General features: G+C 43.5%; 1 protein-coding gene across 2 annotated transcripts; it reads right to left on the bottom strand.

Annotated features, from left to right (window-relative positions):
* Positions 1–158: 158 nt before the first annotated feature.
* On the bottom strand, positions 159–13448 carry znf395b (zinc finger protein 395b). 2 transcript variants are annotated; one of them, XM_079338862.1, is made up of 10 exons: positions 13177–13448; positions 10857–11031; positions 10379–10551; positions 10178–10290; positions 9245–9444; positions 8941–9041; positions 5157–5451; positions 2872–2970; positions 2546–2652; positions 159–1069 (listed from the first exon to the last, which is right to left on the bottom strand). In XM_079338862.1, exons 1-10 carry the CDS (start codon positions 13371–13373, stop codon positions 958–960), a joined length of 1572 nt encoding a protein of 523 aa, XP_079194988.1. In that variant the 5' UTR covers positions 13374–13448; the 3' UTR covers positions 159–957. The 2 variants fall into 2 exon arrangements, with proteins under 2 accessions (XP_079194988.1, XP_079194989.1); XM_079338863.1 differs by having other exon boundaries at positions 5157–5448.
* Positions 13449–14857: the final 1409 nt, after the last annotated feature.

Genomic DNA, 14857 nt, shown 5'->3' with positions numbered 1-14857 from the left:
GGATCCAAAACAAAAACATGCAATGTGAGAATAGTGTTCATTTCAGACAACATGCCTCTGTTCACAGTCTTCATACAAAATGTGTATAGAGAAAAACTACAATAAAATAGTTTGCTATTTCTTTTTGTGGACTGTCGTGCAGAAAAAAAGGAAACAAATTACGTTTTAAATTCTCAGTGCTTTTTAATTTGTGTTTGACAATATATTTTCCTCTTTTTTTTTTTATTGCTATTACAAACTCATTGACTCTCTAATGCTAGTACCAGTACCATGATTCCACAGCTTCATGGGTAAAACCTTTTAACACTGGTTGTATATCAACACATGGGCAGGAAGGATATAGAAACGTGGTTGAGTCGCACCAATGTAGCTTATTCTTGTGAGTTTATATTTCATCAAAGTGCCAGAAAAAAACAACACAACATTTTCCCCCAAATAATCTGCCCAGTACAAGGGTGGAACAAAATGTTTTTAAAAAAACAAGAGAGAAAAAAAAATAAAGGTATAAAATACTCGTACGTAACTCAAAGCACAAAACATCAAGTACGCCATAACAACTGTGTCACCACTGGAAGAAAGGGTTGGAATAAGAAAACAGCCGAGCAGCAGTCTACGAAAAACAGTGGAGCTAGAGGAGCGAGAATATGAACTTTGGATAGTGTAGGAGTATTGTAGGCTTAGCACATCACATAGTCAAAGTCCAGCAACAGTGTAGCACCACTGCAGACTACGTTTTAAGGATCAAGTTACAAAGATACAGAAAAACTCGGTTTGAATTTCTTTAGGAAAGAAACAAAACATTTTGGAAGAAGAAAACACGTCGTGTAAGAGAACAGTTGTTTTTCCTTGACGGCTCTCAGGCCCTGGTTTTATATCCTCTTTGTGATAAAAGTCTTACTCATTCATTCGTCCACCACTTCGACTCTCACGCTCTCACTCTCTCGGTCACACGGCTGCTCAGTCAGGAAAGCGCTGGCAGGCTTTTTTCCAGCGGCAGGCGGTGCACCACTGATCCTTGCGCTCCACTCCGTACACCTTGCGGCATTTTTTGGCCTCTCCACGACCTTTCCTGCAAGGCAAGAAAAAATAATAAAAAATCACGTGGACGAAAAAGTGGAGCAAAGACGAAGGTAAAGAAAAGCGCACAGCGACGCTTGCTTGATGTACTCTAACTAAGAAGTGAGAACGATGGAAAACAGACCGCTGACAAATAAGGAGGTGATAGAATCAGTTTGATCCGGCTGAGCAGCAACAAAGCTGCTGAGTTAATGAAAAACTAATGGAGATAAAAGTTGAAACTTGAGTTTCAGCCGCTCCACAATTGGATGTTGCTGCTCTCAGAAAGGAAACCTCAGAGGACCAAAGAAAGTAGAGGAGCACACAAATCACCTCAGGAGATTCCATTTATTAATCCTGCGAGGGGAAAATCTATTTCACACTCTGTTGTTGAACATGCAACACACACACACGCAACACACACACGCACAAACAGGATATGAATGCGCACTCGAGGAGAGATGGCAGAATGGGGGGGGCTGCTGAGCTGGGCTGCTGCCTTGCTCAAGGACACAATGGCAGTGCTCAGAAAGTAAACTGGCACCTCTCCAGCTACCAGACTGAGGCCCAATCTGGATGTCCACGCTCACACACTCATAGGACTGACCCTGTCCGTAAGTGGGAATATCTGCAGACTAGCATTGTAACGGGACACATAAGATTCCCAGAGGAAGCCCACAAGAATGGAAAAGTAAACCAAAAGGTTCAAGTGAAAAGAGAATGTAAATTAGCAGGAAAGTAAAACCATGCTCTCATGCCCTCGTCACGTTCCAGGTGACGTCAGTTTAGACTGTAAGGGCTCAGAGCTCAGGGAGGACATCGAGATTCAGCTTTACTTCAAACCAGGACTTAAAACCTCCAAACCTCCCAATCCAGGTCCTTACAGGCTGAGCTGCTGTCGCCACAAAAACGTGTCAAAGGACGACAAACAAAAAGATGTTTTTGAATGTCTTTTGCATCTAAATCAATTGGCCTAAAGTGATTCTTGTGCTCCACTACTTTCTTTGGAAACTGTCTCACTCCAAAACTTACTGACAAAAAAAAGGACTGTTTTGAAGACAGCGGAAAAAAGTAAAATCAATCACACAGAAGTAGTGATGATCTTTAGATATCTAAATGTTCCTTAGATATGTGAATATATGTGGAAACAGATTAAAGGTAACACCACCAGATTCAACTGGGAACTAACCTTGTATCAAAGTATCTTTAGCATAGCATATTATTAAATATAAATGTGATCGTATGATGCAACACAGCTAAATACAATGGCATCTTTAATAATAATTACCTGGTTCAAACTTTAAGAACAAATATCGACAAAGCTACAAACACATCCTCAGGTTTACTTTATGTTCACTGCTAATTAGCTAACGTTAGCCTCCTAACAGCACTGATAACACTGAGCATGTTAGCATGCTGTAGACTCTGTGCCATGCCTGCAGCAGGTCAGGTTGTGACTGGGGACGGACATAGACAGGCGAGGCCTCACCTGAAGGAGCAGTGACTGCGGGAGGGCGACACACTTATAGGCTGCAGCCTGTTCTGTTGGAGCCACTGTTCCCCGACACTGACTGACCGGCAGCGAGGTTTAATCATCTGCAGAGACATCACAGCACAGGTTAAGACTTCACAACAAGTTCAACAGTATTCGATCATGCATTGTGTTACACAGATGGGCCGAGTCATGATACGACACTACAAAAAGAAAAAAACAGATTTGGATCCAACGGTGCTCCTTATACGAAGACATTTTCTAATCAATACTTGAGAATAAAACCTGACTGCAGCCATTCAGACAGATAGAAGGAGACGTACCGGGGTGTTACTGTGGCCCGAGACGGAGGCGGAAGGAGTCCAAACCTGGCAGCCGGGGGGGTTTTTGGAGGCCACAGAAACCTGGACGGGGCTACAGGCCTTCAAAGAGCGAGACGAATGAGAAAACAGTCAATTCATCATGTGTACAGGACAGACGACAACGTTCGGTGCATGAGGAAGTTTTGGTCATTTAGGAGACCAGCCCGTTATCGTACAGATAATACGACATGTTAGCTAACGAATATGAAGAGTGAACACGTGGAGCTGATCAGAACTCGGCTCGATGCTTCGCTATTTCACATGATGGTTACAAGCTTTGCTGGTCTTCTGCAGGCGTCGGCCGGTAGGTTTGGACTCGGGCCAACGTGTTTACAAGGCTCTGGAAGGCGGGACAGAACATAAAGGATACTTTATGTGGTGGATTAATTGAAAGAACTCAACCGACATGTGGTTACCAGTCAATCAGTGCGTTTACGGGAGGGACGCGTGAAGCTGACGTGATTCTGCTCTCTCTTGGTTTAACTGTGTTGTGATAACGGGGGGGCGAGGGAAACTTCATCTCAGTGTTGTTTTGTTGTGTTACACGAAGCCTCTGAAGTCTCTGTAAAATCAAAACATTCAAAAAAATCAGTTTGCAAAACTGTATCCACGGTTTAGTAATCAGTCCTCTGTCTCTTTCAGCACCCGACGCTTCTTCATAATAACCTTGTCGTCCAGTTATTATTCCAGGGGGGCCAGCTTAGGCCAGTTGCCGAACCGCTGTTCTTCCGTGTCTGCTGTTCGGGGTGTGGGAGATTATTTGGGACTAAACAGTGTCAGCGCGGGTTTGAGTACATGGAGTTCCAAAAGCTGTACAACTAAACCGGGAAAAAAAAAAATCACGTTGCTTTGTTGCCCTTTTTAAAGGCTGGTGAGGGTCTAGACTCATTTAGTGCGCGATCAGGTCGGCAGTTTACTCTCTCACTGTCACAAAGCATCTACTGACGAGGGCAAACGCAGGTCAGGGTGAACTGTGCTGCTGTGTGACGCATCGACAGAGATGTAGCACGTTGACTTGTTTGGAGGGGCTAGGAGTACGAAGGACCTCTGAAAACCATGAAAAATACATCCAAACAATAAAAACAACAGAACACAGCAAAGAGAGTCCAGTAAAATTAAGATCACGTTCTTTGGGACGTAAAGGTCGGGAGAGGACACACTGAGGTGATTTCTACTGCCTTCCTTTTTTACATCCTAAGGTCAGGGAGGGCACGATTCTGTCACGTCTGGAAATAAAATTCCTGCATTTACGTTCTCAAACTCAGGCCTGATATTTACGGCCTGGCTGCTTCCTTTCAGCGACATCCGGCCCTGCAGCACGCTCTGCTTTCAGAGGAAAACTCAACTTTGAGGTTAACCACATCAGAAATAAAAGAATGTGTGTATTCTCTCATTTCTTAATGTATTACATGATGCTGGTTATCACTCTATTACTGGTTCAGCTCAACGTGACTTAATCTCAGATATACAGTGAAAACAGCACTTTGATAATACCTATACAAACACAAATCTTCCTTCATATCGGGAGTCATTAGACTTTCTCAGGTGGTGAATATATCTTGTACTCTGCTGCACTCCCTTCATCTGTCATATAGAAGAGAACATGTTTAATGGTGAATGGACGTAAGCTTTTCTAGTCTTCTGAAAACACAAAGCACGTTTAACACAGCAGGTCACACCTGCCCACTGACACACTGATGGCAGAGCCTGCTATGTAAAGTGTCCATCAGTAACAACTAATCAGTCCATTTACACATCTAAGATCGGGTCGCGGCTGCAACCGGTAAAGTAAGTCTGCACAGACTTTCCTCTCGTCAACATGGTTTTCAAGCTCCTCCTGGAGGGGTTCCAGGTCGTTCCCCGGTGCTTTCTGGGTCTACCCCAGGGTCTCCTCCCAGTTGGGTGTGCACAGAAAAAAAACTCAAAAGGGAGGCAGCCAGGAGGCATCCGGATCAGATGCCCGAACCACCTTAACTGGCTCCTTTCCATGCGGAGAAGTAGCATCTGTACTCAGAGTTTTTCACCCCATCTGTAAGGCTGAGTCCAGCAACCCTCCTGGTGGAAACTCGTTTCAGCTGCTTGTATCCCCATTGTGTGACATTTAGGCAAATGTTTTCTTGCTGGGAGTTCCCCCGAGAGAATCGAGCATATTTTTTAAAAGCTCCAACCAATAGCTTTAGCAAACTGTGCAGACTTAAAGACGAGAGACTAAAAAGGAAACGAAGAGAGAAGGATGCTCCACCCACCTGATAGAGATGTTCTGAGTGGATCTGCCAGAAGCTGCTGGGGGCCGACTGGCTGAGCGTACTGGGCTGGCTTTGGCCAGGCCCGGAGCTGGAGTTGGACCTGGGCCTGTAGGCTGGAGAGATCTGGGGCTCTGAGGCAGAGGGGGAACCGCAAGAGGCCCAGCTGAGGTGAGAGGACGACGCCTGGCCCAGAGCCGGCTGGAGGGGCACAGGAGTGGAGCTGGTGTCCACAGTCTCACAGGAGATCTTAGTGAAGTAGAAGTCCTCTTCCCTCTGGGACTGATCCGACCCACTGCTGTCCATGTGGTAGAAGTGTGTGCAGATGTTTGTTTGTGTTTGGCAAATGAAGACGCAGACCAGACGATACCAAAAAAAAAGCAGAAGAGAAATAAACAGTGAATCATCTGTTTGGACCGTCAGTGAACGCAGCACTCACACAGAGCTTTTCTGCTATCTGAACATGTCATTTCCTCTTGTGTCTTTAATATTGATTTGCAGCTGGGAAATGTTGGACTTTCACGATACTTCAGTCATCCTCGGAGGAGTGTGTCAGAAGCCGAGGACGTAGGAAATCCTTCTGACAGAACTCTGGAAATTCAGTCAGTTGTAATATCAGATTCCACTCAATAGTGACTTCATGTATAAGAAATGACACACGTAAAAGGAAGCTGAAATGTTCATATTAAGGAATTTGGTGCAGAAGTTATTGGAGTAGGTTTGAGAGCGAAACATACAAAATACTTGGAATGATGGAAAAATGTCACCATTACAAGAAGGCCTTCCTGTGTGGCTGTGAGAAAAATCCTCTTGCGGACTATGGACCTGCGGGGTCACACACACATTCTTCATCCAGACACAGTCATTCTCTGAAACACAGCCCCCTAAATACACTGGCCATCCGCACCATGCTGTACTCAAGCACCAAATCTCACAGAGCAAACAGCAGAAACGGACAAAGCAAAGTTCCCGTTTTCCAGCTAAATTCTGTCCTACCTTAATTCCAATCTGCAATCTAATGTTGTTCTGCTCAAATTACACAGTACAACGTCTCCCAGTCACTTTCAGACTGCTCCAGCCCCTCTACATCGATTTTCACAGCAGAGGGAGGCTGGACATGTTACAACGCGCCCTCTCTTTGAGCAGGCGCTCTTTGTCTCCATCTGTTGGTTCAATCGTTATAATGACAAGAAGTTACTCAGTTTCACTCATTTCTAGAACTTTCCAAAGAGGAGCTGGGCTTCTGAAGTTCAGTTCAGTTGTTCTACTTAGTCTGCTGTGACTGACCAATCAGAGACCTTCAGCTCTGCAGGGGCTGCATGCCCTGCTCTCAAGTCCCTGGACCTTCAGAAAGTCCATAAACCCGAGCAGGGTCTTTTTTAGGGGTAAACTTCGACCCCTGAACAACATTTCTACCCTTGAAGAGATCTGGGGGAAACGCATGTAGTCCCTGAACAAGACCCTAGTTCTGGAGGATAGTTCTTCCGGTCGAAACATGGCTTTATACTGACTTTATTCTTTTCTGTCTTGCAGGCAAAGTGAAGATGAAGACGAGGATGATTACGATGAAGAATATACCTCAAGACCCTCGTCAAGATCAAAACGTCATGTGAAGCGTGACCGTGAGCAGCCTTTCACATCGAGCGTAAACGACGAGGACGACACCGAAGACAGGTGGCACAACAGAGACGAAAGACCTGAACCAATCACGTTCTTGCCCTTCAAGGATCCTGATCCAGCCGTTGACCCAACCACCTCATGGTCTCCTCCAGCTCTTTTTCAGTTTTTCTCAGCTCCTCTGTTGTGCGCACCATTGTGAACACACTGAAAAAAGACTGCTGGCTGGATTGAAGTTTGAATGCAGGACTTTGGACTCTTACAGTCAGGGGGTTTATATAGTTCTTCCATTATCATGAACTCTGGGCTTGTCAAGGTGCTCGAAAGACGTGATTTCTGGTGGAAGGAGTGGCGAACTTTCAGCCTTACCAAAACATTGCCATTGATGAACGAATGGTTGCGTCCAAGGCCCGAACCAACATGAGACAGTACATGAGGGCAAAGCCAACCAAAGGGGGTTATAAAAGGTTTGTACTGACTGACTCTTCCACTGCCTACACATGGATCTAGTTTATGTATGAAAGCAAGACTGTACATGTTCCAGGTCAAGGTTTGAGCTTCACAAGCTGTAATGGACCTCATGAAGCTCCCTTTCCTTGGTCAGGGTCACAATCTTTTTATGGTCAATTTTTATTCAAGCTCTGCATTGTTTGAAGAACTTCCTGTGAGACGATCAGGAAAAACCGCATTGGCTTTCCTAAAACGAACAACAAAAATGCACAGCGGGGAGATATCGGCTGGATCCGAAACAACAAACTGCTGTTTGTAAAATAGATGGACAAACGAGTAGTGACCTTTTGCTCCACAATACATCAATCGTTTAGTGGTGAGACTGCAAAGAGAAAAGTCAAGGAGGAGAACGTGGTAGTTCCTGATCCTGTCCAGTCATGCAATCAGAGCATGGGTGGGTGGGATTTATCAGACACTCTGATTGGATATTACAGTGAACACCATAAAACAGTAAGGTGGTACAAAACATTGTTTTTACATTGCTGTTGTAAACATCTTCATTCTCCACAAAGAACTCTGTGAAAAACAGACTGACACAGAAGTGCTTCAGCTTACGAAGGAGGCACAACCAACAGGCCCTCCTGCAGCCTCGTGCATGCCAGAATAAAACAGAGGTGATGGCACAACGTCGGGGAGGTATTGTCAGAGGTGCCAGGAGGCTGGGATCAAAAAGGTCAAAAGACCAGCGTAGTGTTCTCGGTGTCAGGCCCCTTTATGCCTCACACCAAAGAGGAACTGTCTCAGGAAGTGGCTCCAAAAGTAAAAGAAAAAGAGCCTTTGTTTGTTGTCTTTTGTGCAATTTTATGGATGTAGTTTGTGCATTTGTATCCTTTTTTTCAAATCCCTTTTTAAAATGTTTATTTACTTATGCTTGCTGCAACTTTTACATCTACCTCTGAAATTTGTTGTCACTATGTAAATCCTAATTTTTTATCTTTTTTTAAGTTTTGTAAAATAGTCCATTGCTTTATAGCTTGTATTTCATACTTTGTACATTTGTTACATTTTATATAAATCTTGTCTAGTTTATACAGACTTAGATCTTGAAGTTACTGGTTCTTAACTATTTTTTGATGCACATTTCGTTTACATTTTTATGTTTTTATCTCATTTAATTCTCAGTTTGTGAGATGAATAAAGGAATATCTTATTTTATCCATTTTGATTCAAACTCCACTGTATTTGTTTTGTTCTGTATGGCTTTATGTCAGTTCAAACATATACAGTTGGATGGCATGACTTAAGAAAAATAACATAAAGTTACATTTCACATTGAATTCTTATCTAAAATGACATCTTAGAAAATTGTGATGAGTTTTACAGCTTGGAACCTGAACAATTTGAAATGGCACAGATGGTGCCACACTGTGCCAGAATGTCCCGATATAAACTCCGCCTGACCGTGCTCACCTCTGTAGTTCTGCTCTGCTTCACTTCATGTAGCTCAAAAGGTGCACTGCTAATGTCAGCATGTTGAGTTCAGTAAAGCCACAGAGGCTCTAATGAACTAACTACTCTACTGAGAAACTTTTCAGCCCCCTCCTCACTTTAGTCTTTCAGGTAGCTATCTGTACCTGAACTCTGGGAAACAGAAAGACTGGAACATTTCAGACAACAAGGCCACTGTTTGTGAAGGTAAATCAAACTTCTTTTAACTCACCCCAGATGCAGCACACGGATGTGTCTTTTAATTCCAACTGAAGACGTAAGCACCTTGCCACAACTGGGCCACAGACATTTGTAAACACCTCTGAACGAGCTCTGTGTGAGAGAGAGAGAGAGAGAGAGAGAGAGAGAGAGAGAGAGAGAGAGAGAGAGAGAGAGAGAGAGAGAGAGAGAGAGAGAGAGAGTGTAGCACAGGTGATGTACACAGGCGACACGGAGACACAGAACTAAGGGCATAAGGTCAAAAGAGACGGAGGAAACAGTATGGTGCTGATGTTTTAACAGTAAAAGCTACTCACCTTTGTTTTTTTGGCATTAAGCTCCTCTCCTTGCTCCAGCTCCATATTCAGACCCTCATCAGGGCTGCTGTCCATCTCAGTGACGGATGGTGAAGGGGCGGGACTGCCATTGCCGTGGTCACAGCTCCAGTAGCCACTGCTCCCGCTGTCAGACAGCTCGCCGCCACCGCACTCCATGTCGACTGATGTCGAGGAGCCACCTGAAAAACAGGACGATTCAAAGTTTCCCTTCATGCTCATTATGTTGTCTGTGTCTTTGAGAACCTGAGAACAGCAGGAAACACAGAGTTGGAAAAGAAAATCTTTATGGATATTTTGCATGTTACTTTGCCAAAATAAAAATGGATTGCAATCTTTTATTCACTCCTGCAAACTTTAAATAGGCTGAACGGCAAAAGTAAAACCAGGGGGAAACTACATCATCAGACTTTTTCATTTCTTTATTGGGGCCGGAGACACAAACATTCAGAGGCTCGAATGTTTTTGCTGGAAAAACCTGAACTACATCAACCTGCAGCGCAGAGCACAGATAGGATGATGCAGGTGAAGGGTTACCAGGGCAGAAACATCCTCACTATCAGCCTTCCAGTTTTTATCTCTCAACAATACACACAGTTCTACGTGTGCATCTATCTCTTAGCTAAATAAGCACCAAGGCAATGTTGATGGTGTGCAGGCATATTACTTCCCTGTTAAAGGAGGAAAACAAATAGATGGCCTTGGTTTGAATCCAGCCCTTTGCTGCATGTCATCTTTCCCCACTCTGTTGTCTTTCCTCATTATTTCCTGTGTCTTCAGCTTTTACTTCATCCAAAAATGGCACACAAAAACCCTTAAAATAAAAACACATTTTTTGGTGCTGAAATGAGCATTTTAAGGATATAAGGACACTCCTCAGTCCTTATGGCTGCGTGTCTGTGAGCTGAAACAGACCTGTTCCTGGATCTGTTTGTGGAGGACTCTGGACCACAGGGTTGCAGGAGAGACTGGTCAGAACCATGGCTGCCATGATCTCATCCATCTCCACCGACTCCGGGCTGCGGAAACTGGAGATCACACCAACAAATATCACAGGAATGTCACAACATCAGTGGCCTCTCTTCTCAGGCTCATACACTGTTATCTATCACTCACCTGTATGGTGCCTGCCGCGCAGATGACACGTTGCCAAGTTGCACTGTGGATCCAATCGTTTTAAAGGGTGCCGCCTGGCTGCTCCAGCCCTGCTCGATCCCTCCCTGCTTCACTGACGTCTTGTTCCTTTGTTGCCCTCTCTCCCAAAATGCTTTGTCAGTCTGGACACAGCTCTGTGTTTTCAAAGATTGCAACAGGTGTTTTTTTAAATGTATTTTTTATGTTCTTGACCTCAAAGAGCGAGCACTCCCAGTCAGTACAGTATGCACAAAATATAACTGAAGTTAAAAACAACATTTCATGGTGACATTTGGCAGCTTGAAGGTGTTCACAAAAAAAAAAAAACCTGGACACACTGGATGGATGCATAGAGAGACTGAATGTAAGTGAAAACTGAGGGATGATTAACAAAATAAAACATGATACCTGTCATGTAAAAAGAGCACGCGTCCTTTCAGTTAACCTGAAAAGGGCTCACCTGGTTCTGTTGTCTTTCACACTTGCTGCTGTTGTGCATCGCTGTGGAGAGGCAGTCCTGTTGTCCCGCCGCGCACGCTGGCAGCCCGCCTGCTTGCGCTACATCTCTGTCCTCAGGTGCCATAGCTGCCATGGTGCTGCTGCGTACAGCGGGGGAACTCAGCACAGTGTGACACCTGCATGTAGACAAGACAACGTGAGATTTAAATCAAACACGTCTCATCAGAAATACTAATATTCTTCGATTCACTTTTTCAAAAAAATCGTGCAAAGGACCACCAGCACTGGATGTCATAATACATGTCCATACAGTCCAGGACACATTTGTCCTCTGCTTCCCACTCTACACACTTCTTATTTCCCTAAAGCTCAAGCTAAACACAGCCTGACATCATCAGGTACCCCTTCTGATGAGCAAGCAAGACTTCAAGTGTTGAGTCAGTGAAATGTCCCTTTATAAACACGTTTAGTACTAAGAAGTAAATAAACACAATAACAAAGGATGGGCCTGTGATATAAAGCTTAGCAACACTTTATTATTATTCAGTTTCTGAAACATGAAGATACTGATCAGACAGTCCTCTGCCTGTCTGTGCAGAGAAACCAAGAAAACAAGGAATTAAAAAAAAAATGAAGGCAAGAATCTGAAGTGAACAGACTGGTGTGAATGTCGATCATTTTCGACTTTTTTGACGTAAAGCTTTGTCGTGACGTACGTGACAAACCCCGCGTCCTGCAGACTTAACCTGACGTGTTGGTGCCTTCACTGTGGCCTGTGGACCAAAACACATAAAATGGGGGCAATGACGCATTCAGGGTACGTAGGAATTACAGTGATTCAACACAACACCGTTCAAATGCAGTGAAATCATGTTTTGCTTGGTTTAAACTTTAAAGTATTGTGGTAAAAAAATAAGAAATCCAACTCTTTTAGGTCAAGGACAGATCATGGGGCACTAAATAACACCCCTCCACTCTCCCATGGATGCCCCAAGCTCCCCACTTTAAAAGTATAAATATAGGCCATTTTCTCAAGTCTATGAAAACACATGACAGAAATATTCACAAGATGTATTATTTTTGTACGATACAATCATTTATTATCAATAAAAAATTGTCAATGAATACAGTTGAATAAGCTTTTTAAATAATGCTGTATACTGTACTACATGTCTATCAGTATTGGTGTCATACAATGAATCTAATGATACCTGTAAGATAATCGAAGGTAATTCTTTATTCATCTCGTAAACGGAGACATTTAACAGTGTTACAGTAGCAAAGCAGGATAGCAGAAGAAAATCACAGTGCAAAAATTAAAAACGATAAAAATATAAAGGTGTAGAAAAAAGTTTTGATGAAAGGTTGATAACCCTTTGTGACAGGATTTATAAGTCCTATTTATTTATTTATTTTTACAAAGAATAAGAGCCATGTCCTACATTTATTATCACTTTAAACGCTGTCCAAAACAGTACTTTAGAGTGAAACCTCAAATCTCCCATTCTTTCTAGAGCACTCAAACTCAGCATAAAGCCTGATTTCCCCTTCTGCTCCCACCAATCAGCGTCCAGCTTCAGTAGTAAACAAGTGCCAAACTGTGGGCGGGGTGCCTCAGCTGATTGGCTGGGCTCAGGGTTTCAAGCACACACCCCCCACTCAGACAACGTGTTCAGGCACGAGTTTCGCCGGGAGGGCTGGAGCTGGTCTGGTTACTGCAACCAAAAAAAAAGAAAAAGAAAAAAAGACGTACTTTGAACGCAAAGACTAAACGCACTAAAACGTCAAAATCCAGCGCATGACCGACACATTGTGCAAAGATCGTCTATTAAATAAATGCAATACTTGCGCGACCAGTGTTAGTAAAATGAACACAATAATAACGATGACACAACGTCCCATCTGTGATGCAGGAGCGGTGTAAATGCAACTTCTATTTATAGACACAAATGGGGAATTCAAATACAATTACAACAATGCATGAAAATCCGTATGAGTCCTTGAACGTCTGCAATGTGATGCAAATACAACCAGATGGATCATGAACGACACTTTTCCGAACAAATCACGGTCGCTTATGGCGGTGTTTTTTGGTGCATTTGGGTCAAAAACCGAGTAAAAGTCATAGTTTCCCGTCTAACAGCCTTCATCACTGATCTGCAACCGGCAACGCAGATTGAGATCAGGAACTACCCCCCTCCTCCCTCCCTGCCTGCCTCCCCCAGCTCAACCCACTAAAGGGAAACACTACCTTTACTTTGCCCGCTGCAACACAAAAACCTACTCGATCAGAATAAAATAGTGGATCTTTGCGGACTTACTCGGTCGGTGGAGACCTCGGTCCTGTCCGTCCCGTCAGAACTGCAGCAGCGGGTCGTCGGTGTCTGGCTGTCCCGCCGCTAGCCGGCTCTTCAGTCTGCCGGGGGAAGAAGGGGGTTGGTCGGTCGGATACGCGCCTACGTGTGTCTGCTTGGTGAGCCAATGCAGGCGGTGACAGCTGGACAGAGCGCAGAGACATCAACCTGCAGCGACGGCCACTGAAAGGATGATGTAGGTGAAGGGTTACCAGAGCAGCAGCATCCTCACTGTCAGTCTTACGTTCTTTTTTTCTCTCTATCTGGTTCAAGAATACACACGTGTGTGCATATTCTTTTTTAGATTAAAAATAAAACAGCATTATCATAAATTGCATGACATTGAAAGTCTGATTCTTGCTTTAAAGAATTGCTTTATTTTATTATGATAACATCAAACATCTATTTTATTTAACATGTGCAGATAGTAACACCTTTTATTTAACACATTTGGCCTGATTTTGCAGATTTAGTGACCATAGCCTCTCAGGGATCATTTACAGATTTAATTTAAAAACTCAAAATGAATAAAATCAGGGTCACCATGGCAGACTGCATCAACACTCTGCATCGTAGCACACATTACCTGCATAGAGACCAAACAAGACTTCCCTGTGTGTGTTACAGACCCTGTTCCTGTGTGTGTGTGTGTGTGTGTGTGTGTGTGTGTGTTTGAGAGACCGGATTAGTGTCGGCTGTCTGCACCCTGTACCAGACAACCAGTCAGCAGGGATTTTAGGGTCTGAGCAGCGACATATAGTCAGAGAGAAAAAGAGAGAGAGAGAGAGGCCCAATCCTAGTCCCCATCAGATTTCTTAATCCAGACAGAAATCCTCCTCTTCCTGCTTCATTCAGTGATGACAGCTTGTGAACTCTATACAGGCCTTCTGGGAACGGCTTTGACTACAGTTTTAATTATAGTGTGCAGATAGTGAATTTACGTTGCAGGGGTTAAAACTTTAACATGTACAAACTTCCATTTTTTTTTGCAGGCTCATTTATATAACAGAGAATCATGATTGGTGTAGCCTAGTGGGCAGCAGGTTATTAAAAAACAATTAAAAGGGCTTTTTATGCCTTTGTTAGAGAAAACAGAGTCAGATATCAGGATGGGAGAAATTGGGGCATGACATGTGGGAAAGGTGTCAGACTTGAACCCGGGGCGCCTGCTTGAAAGACTACATCCTCTGTCTATGGGGCGCACACACTTACGACACACATTATATTTACTTGTATTGTAAAAAAAACCCTTGTCTGAAATGTTATATATCTTGAGGCTGTTCCTTTATTCTGGAGTGAGTAAAAAACGCTTTAATCAGAATCAGCTTTACTCGCCAGGTGCTCACACAATCAAGGAACTGGACTTCCTCTATGCACATGTAACATACAATTTAAGCTAAATTACATGGAATAAACAAAAATAGTATACAAGACTTAATGTAAGACAACCGTGCAGTGGTAGGAAGTACAAAAGATGCTGAAATGAACATGATAATAAAGGATGTAATTATGTCACGGGTTGATTTACATGAGCAATTACCATTGAGGCAGTGCCAGAAAATAATTACAGGATTAGTTCAGTGGCCACATATAGACCACATTTTACTCACATTCACTTTGGTTGTATTGTAAAAGGGTTATTTCACAG

The sequence above is a fragment of the Symphodus melops genome (assembly GCF_947650265.1).
Source record: "Symphodus melops genome assembly, chromosome: 1".
NCBI lineage: Eukaryota > Metazoa > Chordata > Actinopteri > Labriformes > Labridae > Symphodus > Symphodus melops.
This window is presented reverse-complemented; position numbering and strand designations above follow the sequence as displayed.

Bases quoted from the DNA above. Each gene is read 5' to 3' on its own strand.
- znf395b (XM_079338862.1), bottom strand. From the start codon at position 13,373: ATGTCTCTGCGCTCTGTCCAGCTGTCACCGCCTGCATTGGCTCACCAA. The intron at 9,445-10,177 runs GTCTGTTTCAGC...CCTGTTTTTCAG, and splicing joins ACAAACAGATCCAGGAACAG to GTGGCTCCTCGACATCAGTC. The intron at 5,452-8,940 runs GTGAGTTAAAAG...CCACATGGACAG, and splicing joins ATCCGTGTGCTGCATCTGGG to CAGTGGGTCGGATCAGTCCC.